Below are 12,907 nucleotides of genomic sequence, written 5' to 3' on the forward strand. Positions count from 1 at the left end.
TCCCTAGAACCAAATTGTGCATATCTGTACCCTCTGCTAAGTGTAATGAGGTCTGAGTTCAGTAAATTTTCAGTATGTTCATGTTAATGTATGTTGCACTAAGCCAAGTTAAGTTAATGATACCAAAATTTCTAGACTTCTCAAAATGAGCTTGCTTTTGCTGTAATGAAGATTCAATATATAGCACAAAATTTTAAATTGATAGCTCACAATTAAATCAGAGATTAATTTCCTTGTAAACGCAAAATCCAAATATAAGACTAACAAAAATTTTATCATTGATTTCAGCACATTTACTGAGAAGTTTTAGCCAGGTCGTGTGATTCCAGTGCCTCATGTCAGAATACCCTGACATTGACCCACTTATACAAGCAAGAGAAAGTCATCATGAATCATTAAAGTATTTGAAGGGGGAAAAAAATGAAAATTAAAAAAACTGGGCATACATTCTGTCTGAACATCAGTGAATATGCTTAGTGACTAATTTAGGTCTGGCAGCATTCTCTGTCTGAATTCCCCTCCCTCTCACTTCAGGGCCAGATTTGTACTGAATACTTCTATTATCAGAATTTGAACTTCTCTCAAGCATTTAAGAAGAACGAATTAAATCCTCCACTAAACATAAAGCTTTGCATGATGCATAGCTGAGGATTCAAAGGAAACACTGGCTTGTTTTAAAAACAAAAATAGCTGGCCTGCATACACAGACACTAGGATGTTTTAGTTATTGTCTCTCTGATCTGCAAAGCTAGGGTGGAATTCTAATAAGAAAGTATTTTTCTACCAAGACTTTCAAAGCTTCTTGTTTATAAGAGCATGGAAGTAAAGTTGTTCAAAGGATTTCAGTACCTTCACCTATGGTCTTTGCCATAAACAGTAGGTGAGAAGGAATACAAATATGTGAGGAGGAATACAAATATATGAGGAGAAAAGGAAAGAAGAAGTTTACCACTAGGTAAACAAGCTTTATTATATTTTAATGAAAATTTCTGTTCAGCTCAATTTGGTGAAGCAATTTCCTATTAATAGATTGCAGAGTTTTTATTTTCATTCTTTTAAAAATGAAATATAATTGTAACATTAGAATAAAAGGTTGTGGAGTCTGATTCCAAACAGTCGACTGACAAAGATCACTGGAGCAGTAATGGTTCTGTCTTATTCCTGGATTTCTATGGCACTGAATTCCCAGACTTTGAATACTATATAAATCAACTGAATAGCAAAATGTTCTGGAAATTTCTTTCAAATTTCAATTCAGAGTATGATTCTCTTCATTTATCTTCCCTTGTTAGTTTTTACACTAGGATGCCAAAATCAGTATGTATGATGAGGCTGAGTCATGTGCATGTCCATGCTTATACTCACTGCTGTGTTTCTGAGACTACACAATTCTTTTTCTTTAAATTACAGATGCACAAAAATCAGACGTCTGGTAACAGCATGCCTGAGAAATTGTGCTCTTGATTCACTGTTATTTGACAGTGAGCCATCAGCTGGCAAAGCAAATCAATAATGCTTGAAGTGTTCCTTAATGATAGCAGACTACAGTATCATGAAGTTAAATGTCATAAGTGTAAAAAATAAATTTATCATTAGGGATTATTCTGCATGACTCTCATAGATATTTTATCTTTTTTTATTAAGGCAAAAATGGAGACATTTTGTTTCCAGCCTGCAAATAACCTCATGCATGGTCAAAGTCAATTATTGGAAAGCACAAGAAATGATGACAGAAAATTCCATTCAGGTCACATAGTCTCAATAAAGTTGTATAAAGAATTATTGTAAAAGTAAGTGAAAAAAAATATCAGTACATCAGCTAATGTAAGAATAACTTTTTTCTAGCTCTGATGTAATTTCACTATTTTTCATATTTTTTAATTTAACCTGGAAACAAAAATTTTTCAGATTTGGAATTTAACCTATATTTGCTACCAGAACATTCTTACCCTCTAAAACCCAACTCTTTTATATCTTTGTTTCATTCTATTTTTGACAATATATCCTAGAGCTCATATTTCCAATAAACCCACAGCTTCTTCTTGTTCTTTACTTCCATAGAAATTAGTGAGACCTGATGAAAATGAGCCTTGAAGGAAAAGGCTTCAGAAGCTCAGATCATAATAAAATCATTTGTAGTATTCTACTGATAAAGAAGTTGTTGACTAATTTTTAAAAGGAAATAGTGAAAAGGTTTTCTGTAATCAGTTGAAAATCCTCATTTAAAATGAGCTATGTAAATCACAACTATAAAAGTGAAGAGAAAAGAATGCGCCTCAGCACAGATACTCTTGTGATCTATACAGCTTATAACACACTGTATGGAAGCAAGCTGAAGGAAAATACATGTAAAATAAAATAAGTATTTAGATATATTAAACAATGGTATAACTGTTGAATATTACCATAGTGCAGAAAAAAATCTAATATTCACATGTAAAATAACACATGGGCTGCCTCTCTCTTTCCTTTTCACTGTCTCAACTTGAGTACATAATTTTGGCAAAGAGGCAAATATTTTATTGTGCTGACTGTAAACCATGTTCCAGGAATACCATTCAGCAGCTTCCAAAAGGACAGTCTGTGAGGAGGAGGCTATCCCAAAATATTTGAAAGCTCCAGAATTGCTTTTACTTTGGTTTTCACCACTAAATGCTGTCTGCTGAGAAGCAGCTAAATATTAGAATTTTCCCCCATGCAATTTAAGACATTCTCATTTCAACTCTATTCTGTTTATTTTAAATCTGTTTTCAAGTTTTAATTATTTGCAATTTCCTAGTTTTTTCTGTGGATGTTGTATTCCACTGTTTATGTAATTAACACATCCAGAATACCCATAATATGTAAGATTTTAGTTTCAGAAAATAAGACCAAGTAGAAAATATAAATGTGGCTTCAGCTGCCCTAGAGGACCCTTGTCATATGTCTAGCCCAGGAATTCTACAGCTCCAAGCACAAGAGCATGGGTAAGTGCTGTAAATCAAGTCATTTTGTTGATCAGAGACCCCTGTTCCCCATTTGCTTTGTACGCTGCTCTTCTTTTTGAGTTTGGCCACAGTAAGATTGTGTTTGCTGACTTTTAGCTTTTTTACAACAGACACAATAAAACTGTGAACTCTGTGCTGCAAAAAGTACAATCTGTACATGACATGCTTTCTCTATCCTGAATGCCCCGGACTTGGGTCAGGTGGGAAATGTTATTTTTGAGAAACTGGCAAAATGTATTTTGCGTGTTTGTTCTACACAGGTAAAGAATCAATAACAACAAGAATGAGAAAGGTCAGACCAGGCTCCTTCATGTCATCATGCCAACAGGAAGGTCAGCATACCAAAAGCCTTGAGAAAATTAAGCAAGCAGGTATCAACTTGTGGAGTAGAAGGCAAAACATCATATGCAGAGTGCAGAGCTGATGCGAAAGGCACTAAATGATTCCCTTTTAGTGCTGGTTTGAGGCTAAGTGTCCTCATACAGATAAGAAAATTGGGGGGTAGAGGTGGGGTGAGGTATGGTGGGGTGTGGGTGGTTTTTTTAGATTTTGTTTGTTTTGCTTATTTTACAGGCATGCATGTTCACAGATGTACACAGATACAGCTGAAAAGAGAACAAATGATAGCCTTCTGATCCTGCTGGGAAGCAAAGGCATAGGCATAAACACATTCCCACAGGATACATACCCCTAAACTTTAGTGATAACCCTGCTGTACCTAGCACACACTACCAGAAATGCTGTAAGGAAATGATTCCTGAGTGTATAAAGACTGTACCTTATTAGAGTGCAAAAGCTATGACCATGCAATTTACAACTCTATAAAGGATCAGCATCTTGGGTCTCCAAGATTCCTAAATCAATCTTTAAAAAAAATTTATTGAAAACTATGCTTCTATTGCACACATCAAATTTCTATGAGAAAGCCTCTTCTGAATCATCTGTCTTCATAAACCATAATTTTCTGCAAAATACACAGGAATATGACTGTGCTGAAGCTGTATGTGAAAGTAGTTGGAGCATTTGGTGCAACTGCTTTCCCAACAGAGCTTCTTCCTGAAGCAGTGCTGTAAAACAAATAGTTGCTATAAAGTAATAAACCAAGTTACTTCCTGAACTGTTTCACTGCAAAGGTATTTTAATGCAAGACTTGTTATAAAACACTGTTAACATTCAGATTTGTAGGGTCATAGACTAAAACCAATGTAAATTTCAGCAATCTTAACATTTTAAGAGATTAAGGATCTTTCTCCTGACAGCTTTCCAAATCCTTATTGAAACAATTTCCTTCCTTGCAATGACAACTCTGGAATATTTCCAGTTATGCTTATATGATGTAATTTTTCAGGTAGTTATGTAATATGTGAACTTAAGAGTAAGAAAAAATATTTTTGCACTATATTAAGACATGTTGATACCATCTTTATGAACTTAACAGAGATATTACTACTTCCTTAAGAAAATAAAATCTGAATATCTTCATGAATCTGACTGTGAAATAAAGTGTCTAATTTGTTGTAGCTCCAAAACAGAACAGAATCCCAGAAATGTGGTTTAACTAGACCCCACTGGGATGAATTAATACATGTGAACACAACTGGCAACAAATTGCAAGAGAGACCAACATCTACTTTGTTATTCAAGATGATAGATATTGACTTACCATCTCCTACCAGGGCATCCTTACCAATCTACCTTTGTTTTTTAGAGAACAATCACATGCACAGCAATGAGGACAATTAAACACCTTGAAAAAAGAGAAGGGGCTCAGTAATGCTCGCGTGCTTCATAGAGCTTTTAAGAGTACATCTGCCTTAGAGTTTTATTAAAGTGCAATTCTGAAGGTTCCAGACTGTATCACATTTCCATTCTTTGAATTATACAACAATTTCTGAATGCAAACCCTTCATTTTTTAGATGAAACTAGAACAAGAAGTTCATTTTTCATACTTCAGTTGATGATGGGTATCCAGTCTATGGCAGGAGATTAAAGCTTGCTCAAACAACTACCACAAAACTCATACAGTGTTGATATGTGGCATCAGCACCTCGTTTAACAAAATCACTTATGTTGTGTCACACTGTTTCCTACAAGATATAAAAACCACATACTTTCCTGACAGAACCCATGATTGACATACTCGGTATTTATCCTTTTGCTCTTAGGGGTTTCTTTTGTTACTGTTTGTTTGGTGGTCTGTTGGGGATTTTTTGGTGGATGGTTTAGGGTTTTTTTTTGTTGTTGCTTTTGTTGTTTTTAATAAGGGCTAACTGTTCTTATTTTAGCTTATGTCTACAGAGATAAGAATTAAATGGAATGTTCTGTGAAGGAGTCAAAAGTTTTATTTTGCTGACCTTAACACTTCAACTGAACTGGGAAAAAATAATATGGATAAAGCTTCATTTGTAGTCTTATTCTTATGGCAAGCGACTTTATAATAAAACACAGAGGCCACAGGTTTCATATAATATGATCTGACAAAATTTATACAAAATTGTTATATATAACATCACAGACTCAATAACTTACCAAGAGATTAAAGAAGGAAAGTGAAAATTACTCAAAACAAATTAAATAAAGCAAACAAAACCTTAGTAATTTCCCGGATTTATCTGCCATAATTCAGTGTGAGAACACTGCATGAATGTATGTGCAGAAAAGAGTATTAAAGTTAGAAGAACAGAAACAATTTATTCATAACTGATTTTATGAGCAGTGAAAATATTATAACAGTAAAATTATGATGTATTTAAAAATGAACAGGAAGTTCCTACATCTCATGTAGCATCCCTCTAGAAACTTTCCTTTTCAACTTACTTGTGGTGCAGTTGTGGAACTCTATGTCATCTATTGCTGCTCCTCCTCCCAGGTCTCCGGTACGAACGCCTTCAAAGATAATTTCAAAATTCCTTAGCTTCCCCAAGTGTAACTTGACTTTCTTCCACTCATCACCATGAGTTCCTGATTCACTCCATATTTTCACAATGCCGTCATCAGTCTGAAATTTGAATAAATTATATATAGTAAGATACATGTACATATGGATTATCAAACACAAGTTTTGGGGAAAAAACCCAAACCAAACAAAACAAAAAGACTTGAAGAAGGCCATGCAGTTGTGTTGAGAATCAGCAAACAGATTCTTTGCTAGGATAATAGGAAAGGTAGTGAAATTAGATGAGTAATGTGCAAATAATGATCATCAGTAGCAGGTAAAATCTCAGTAGAGAAATTACTTTGTGTGTGATTGAACCACAAAACCATCCATTTTGTTAGAGCTGTATTTAACTTTATACAAAACTGTTCTTTGTTTTTTGAATATATTACTGGATGAAAGGCTTACACTACCACTTTAAATTGTATCCATCTATCTTTCAGAAGTTGTGACAATGGTGATAAAGAGGAGGAAAAGCTAAGAAATATTCGATAACCATAGATTTAGAATAGCTTATTTGAAGGTAAATAAGAATACTCTAACTCACAAGTACACTAATGTATTTTAAAGCTTTTCTTTAGACTTCTTATCATAATATCTATCTGCCAAGTCAGAAGTAAACATGCTGCATTTTATAATAGTAATGCTGGAATGCAGATGCACCAATTTTCCTTGCCATAGAGGATTGATGCATATATACAATGACATCAAAAGGAAATATTTGCCCAAGTGTTGTATATGTCTAAATCCATTTTTCTTTGTGACTGAATAACCATCTAAACCATAAATGAGACTTTTTTCCTACTCTTTTCTTAGCAAAATCCATTAGCACTCCAGCTGGGGTTAAGAAAAACACTGAGAGATGCATCAAGCAGATAAATGTAATGCATAACAAAGGTCCTAAGACTGTTGTACATGAACAAGCAAAATCTAAGGAAAATAGAGACAGCAGTAAAACAGACAGGGAAGAAAATTAATTACATTTCTTTATCCATGGTGAACCTGTTAGATCAGATTTATGTTAATGTCTTATGCATATTTATGATGAGAAAATGAATCTTGGTGCTGTAGATATTGTATTCTGAATAAGAAAGTGCAGACAAGCATGCACACAAATATTACATTAGTTTGTGAATCAGGGAACTCACAGAATTGTTGATATCTTTTAGAAGGAGGTCCTTAGACCTAACAAAGCATAGACACTTGAAGTGTTGCTTGGCAAGGCTGTTCTTGAAAATCATAATGAACAGAAGAGGAACTTTTGAAAACAATGACAACTTTACTTTAAAATGCTAAACAGGAAAGAAAAAAAAGGGGATGAATTTACATAACTTCATGTAAAGTCATAGATATCCAGCTGAATAACTCTATTTCTGCACATAACTAATGATGTTCGACCAGTGGTGATAGCAGCCCTTTCTAAGTCATGATATCTGAGCACACAAGCACCTACAGATGCAAGTTTAGGCATTGCTTCATCAGTTATGTCTCATTTGTTTAAAGCCAATGACACAGTCCATTAAAGTGAAAATAATATAACAAGACCTTAGTAGTGCTTTGCACCACTAATTCCAGAGTTGATGGCAATTGTTAATGATGTTCTTAATGAATTTCTCCCAGTGAGACTCCTAGCTCTATGTTCCATCACATCAGCAGTCCGTTCTTTTAACAGACATAGCACCATAGATCATCTCAAGTTGAAGAGGCTCCATGATGATTTTCAAATCCAACTTCTTGCTTCTTGCAGAAGTACTTAAAATTAAACCATGACCAAGATCATCATCCAGATGCTCCTAGAACTCAGAGATGCTTCTTGCTGTCATCACCTCCCTGCTGAGCCTGCTCCAGGAACCAACCACCCTCGCAGTGAAGAAGCTCCTTTTGGGCCTATAATCAGTGCAATTGAGGGGAACTGGAATCAGCATGAGAGTAAGTCCTTTTGTAAAACTTTTATGTACATTTCAATATAGAAACACAGCTTAGAGGGCTCTATATTAACACTGAGCTCAAAGAGGGTAGATACAGTAATTGAAGCTGATTTCAAAAGTGGTAAAACAGAGTGGCAAATCTATTTTAAACTTATTCCTATTATTCCTCTTCATCAATAACTTAACTTATTTCAATAGCTCAGCTATATCTATTCCATTGATTCTGATATTTTTGAACAGCCTCCAGGAGAGTATTTCTTATTATTGGGGTAGTTTGTTCAGTCCACAAACGCCTTTCACCTATTCATGACACGAATAAAACGGATGGTTATGATGAGTTACATTTGGCCTCTTGTATTCTCCAATGTAGAATACAACACCAAACCTTAGAAAATATGCACTTTTAAACATTTTAGCCATTTTTTGTATATGGACCCTCTTCTGTCTGCACTTGACAACTGTTTGGAATGCAAATAATTTTCATTAATATTTTTCATAATAAATCACTGATTAATTAAAAAAAAAGCTCAGTATTAGTGGTGAATTTAGGAAACTCACAATGAAGTAGATTAAAATTATGCTGAATGATAAGGGACTTGCCTTATATTCATTCATTTGAGCATGATAGAAAAATTCAAAACTTTTTTCTATCTGAATATTAAACCCCAAATCTATTACAAAATTAGATGTATTTAAGATTGATGTATGGAGATAGCTGGATCATTTTAAGATACACAAAGATAAGTATTTATATAAAATCTGGAGGTGTGAAATATTACACAGTTATCCAGAGTATGAGCCTAATATCCGCTGCTAGCTAGATTTTGATTGATTTCACATTTTATTTAATTACATGACATTCTGTTCAGACTAACATTGTGTTTATCACATCGATTTTTGAGTAAAGGATGCTACAAGTAAGAAGTGATGGGGATCACATATTTCTTTAGAAATAACTACATAAAAATGTTGTAGCAATCAATTTGTATATGGTATCATAGCCATAACTTATCGAATCTTTACACAATTGTAGGCACTGGGGCATTTTTTATACAGTGAGACACAGAAATATTTTTTGTTATGAAGAATTTTTCTGGATGGAAACTTTATGGCAGCCTACTTCCACTTCACAAGTTACTGAATAGGAGTACACAAATAAAATGCAGAAGAGACATCTCTCTTGTCTGGGTTCCACAGACAAAAGGAGTTCCTGCACCACAGTAGAACTTCATAAAGCATGACAGGCTGATTTTTCACTTTCCCAGTTACAGCTCTACATACCAGAATATAAAGCATCCTCAGCCCCTGCATAACTGTATGAAGGCTGTTCTAATGCAGAGTGCAAAGTCCCTTCTAAGTCATAAGCCCTGCACATTTTCTGCATTAAACATTTGAAGGGATGTGGGAAAGGAAGAGAGAAGCAGTAAACTTGGCTTTCCTCCTTTCCCCAGGCCCAGGGAGTGAAGCTGGCTTGGCTCAGGGCTGTGAGCTATACATTTCTGGATACATGCTTGGCATGAGAGGATCATTGCTTTGCAGCTTTACAGATTCCATTTCATGAATTATTGTTTTGTTTTCTGCATTCTCCAACCTTTTAATCTGTCTTGTGCTTTGGTATTTCTTTATATCTTTGGAATGTGTTTGCTTCTAAAACAAACACAAATATGGCCCGAGGTGGATAGAAAAATTATCCTGTGCTTTGACCTGCCCATTGTATCCAGAAATCCTTCGATCTCTGTCACTCTTGTACACATACATTAATGTAAAGGAGAGATACATGAAAGAGATATATGACAAGCAGAAATATGCTCAGTGTAGAGGAGGCTGGAGGTCACATCACCTTTTTTCTGGTTTTAAGAGGTTATTCTTTTGCTGAGACCTACTCATATTGAGTGTAGATTTCTCTTCAGCCTGGGCTGGTTGGTGACAAAAGGAACAGCTGATCTCTGTGTTCCAACTGGCTGACAAAAAGTGGCTCAGATCCATGTGTTGACTCTGCTGGCTGTTGGTCAGGGCAGGAATCTCATTTTCCTGCTACTCCTCAAGAGTTTAGCTGCATGTAGGTTTCATGCAGACAGAAATGGTTAAAGAGAATTATTTGTTGGTCATACTATAGGTTTTACAGGATGACTGGACCACAGGATGCAATGGAACACAACCTAGACTTGCATGAGTGTTTCTACTTTAGACTTATTTCTTCCTGTGTATGGTTTACTATTTATTAGTACAGAGTATTGCCAGGCAATACTGCTACAAAAAAAACTCCAGAAATTTCCCCAGAACATAATCTTTATAACCTATTTTGTTATTCTGCACTTTTAAATTCCCAAAACTCAACCTGAGAAATTCCAAGAGTTCAATGTTATTTCCAGATCACGTAAAAAAATTGTCACTTCCCAAAAATACACACTAAGACTGCTAAAAACAGATGGTGTTTTCATTTAAGGCTCTGGAAAGTTATTATTAATTGCACATCACTGCCCTCTGTGGGTTGAACACAGTGAAAGGTCAGGCTGAGGTGGGGAGCCATCATTAAGGAAAACTTGACAGTAAAGGGCATTGATTTGCAGCAGTGGGTCCTAGACTTCCATTATGGCACATTATGCTGAGCAATAAACAATGAGAAAATGGCAGAATTACTTCTAAGAAGGCCACAATCTCTTTAGATCTGCAGGTCTGTATGCCCAGCCCTATTGGAAAATTCATATTCATATTCAGAGGATTTTTATCTGCTTTCTGATGGTCTGAGGGGAATTATTTTTTAATGATTTCATTCCATTGCAATTCAGAATCTTCCTCATGCTTGTCTTCATTTGAAGGACAATCTACAGTGCTTGTAGCCTCTCTTTTGAGCACTTCAAGGGGGAAGGTACAACTTACTTGGCTCAATATCCTCCTTAATTCACCTGGGGATAGTAAGAATAAAAGAGAGGAAGGATTTATTTTTGTCTTAGAATTCCTTTTATTTTGTGGCTGAGTTTAATATTTTTTCTATCCATCAGAGACCACCATTATTCTCAAGGGTACATTTCTAACAGAGTCAGAACAATATTAGGAACTGACTCCAAAGCATGCACAAGGAATATGTGATTTTCCATTACAAGATGTTGCAAAGAAACTTCCTGTGAATACACTTTCTTTCTGAGCAATACAGTAAGTATTCCAGATGCAATTATAAAGATTTTTCTACGAGGCAATCTTCCTAGTTGCATCTGCAATGAAACAGCAATGAAACACAGATTTTGCTCTTGATCTGCACCTCTCCTTCTATTCATATTCCAAGCTGGGTTCAAAATATTTTCCTGGTTCATTCCCATCAGATATTTATTTCAGCAGAATAACAGGAAATGAAGCAGAGCTTACCAAATGGATGGAGGCAATGAAAACATGTCTTAAATATTCCTGGACTCTTCAAACCAAATATACTTGAGGGCTTTTTAATCAGAGACAGAATACTTTCAAATGATTCATAAAAAAAAAATTAAATGTTTGTTATTAATACCTTAAAATACTTTCAAGATTAACTGTATCAAAAGACTCCCCTTTCTACATCACCTTTCAGACTTTTTAGAGAAGTAAAACACTTTTTACATACTTCTATAAAAAATTAGGAAAAACATGTCTGCTTTCAGTTTGCTTTGAAAACAGAATCTTCCTGACAAGCTTTGATGATCCAGAATCTGTTAAACATGATATACATTATGCAAAGCACAGAAAAATAGTATAGAATTAGCATAATGGGACTTTAACTGTCACTGCTCTTTTCTGTAGTTTTGGGTGCATTGTTATCCTTCTGTTTCACAAGAATATTTCAGGAAGGCAGTTTACTTTTCAGGCATTTATCCTTGGTTTAGGATGAAATGTATTTTGGTGGTGTGCAAATGAAGATAATTAATAAACCTGGTTTCAGTGAAGTTTTATTTTCCTTGGTGTGGTAACATTATTAAAGTCTTTTCATGGCTGACCAAGTAGTTTAAAAATGAAGTACTCCATTATGAGCTGCATTCCTTCCCTGCTTGTTCCTTTGCTCAGCAAGCAGTGGAGCGCAGTCCTGAGTGCTGCATGCACATTAAAGGAATGGGAGGTAATAGGAAGAAAAGTCACACTTTTCCTCATTTGTCCATAATTTAAAGACCTTGTCCATGAATTTGTATTTCCCCAAGTCACAGAACAATTAATATCTTTGCTGGCACTTCTAAAATCATCTGTATACTGATTTCAGTTTCCTTGCTTGAGAGTGAGTCCTATTTCGAGAAGGTTCTAAGCACCTTCCTTCTAGATTTGGGCTGATGTTACCTCTGCACACAGAATACTTGCTTAATTTGAAGATCTCACTTCCTAAGCTTTAGTCTCTCATAAGTAGCTTGAAACAAAGTGCTTTAAAATGCAAGAAAATGGAAAACTGATGCTGTATAGCAAAATCTCTTTAAAAAAAAAAAGGGAAAAATATTATTTTGTCTCCTTCATCTGATGTTATATTCACAGTACGAGAGATTCCATTTTTTTTCATTTCTCACTCATTTTTTCTTAAAATTTTTTAAAACACTGTTCTACTTGAAAACAGTAAATTAACCATACAGAGTTTGATCTTATATTTCATTCAAGCGAACAAAAGCTCTACATGAGCTTTAAATGGTCAGTAGTATCAAATTATCAAACTTATTTAAATGAGTCAAAAAATGCACTGAAGTTGATATTTGTCCATCCAAGACTTAAAATTCAAGCTAACATTTTCTTTCTCATCCTCTTCCCTATTTTCATTTCCTTATTTCTTTTTTTCTCTCTTCTATCTTTCCTTCACAGTGACACAAAGAAAAATGAGAGCAGCCAACAAGGCCATGAAGATGCAAGTTATGAGCAAGTACAGTGTCCTCTGGCACATCTGTCAGTCACCAGTCTGACAACAATTCCATACAAACAGCTCCCTTAAACAGCACTAGTTCAAATAACCCAGCTACCTTATTTTAGAGAAAGGCACATACTTGGCATTTTATGGGCAAGGTTGATATGCAAACAAACCAAACAAAACATTTGTTCATGTTGTTGTTAATAATGT

At 35.0% G+C, this 12,907-nt stretch overlaps 1 protein-coding gene across 1 annotated transcript in view; it reads right to left on the bottom strand.

Annotated features, from left to right (window-relative positions):
- Positions 1-12,907, bottom strand: part of MALRD1 (MAM and LDL receptor class A domain containing 1) — a 229,868-nt gene that overhangs the window by 86,396 nt on the left and 130,565 nt on the right. Inside the window, exon 28 of the mRNA XM_030944073.1 lies at positions 5,806-5,986. Within this exon, the coding sequence (XP_030799933.1) occupies positions 5,806-5,986 (181 nt within the window). The remainder of the gene's footprint in view (positions 1-5,805; positions 5,987-12,907) is intronic.

The sequence above is a fragment of the Camarhynchus parvulus genome, chromosome 2 (assembly GCF_901933205.1).
Source record: "Camarhynchus parvulus chromosome 2, STF_HiC, whole genome shotgun sequence".
NCBI lineage: Eukaryota > Metazoa > Chordata > Aves > Passeriformes > Thraupidae > Camarhynchus > Camarhynchus parvulus.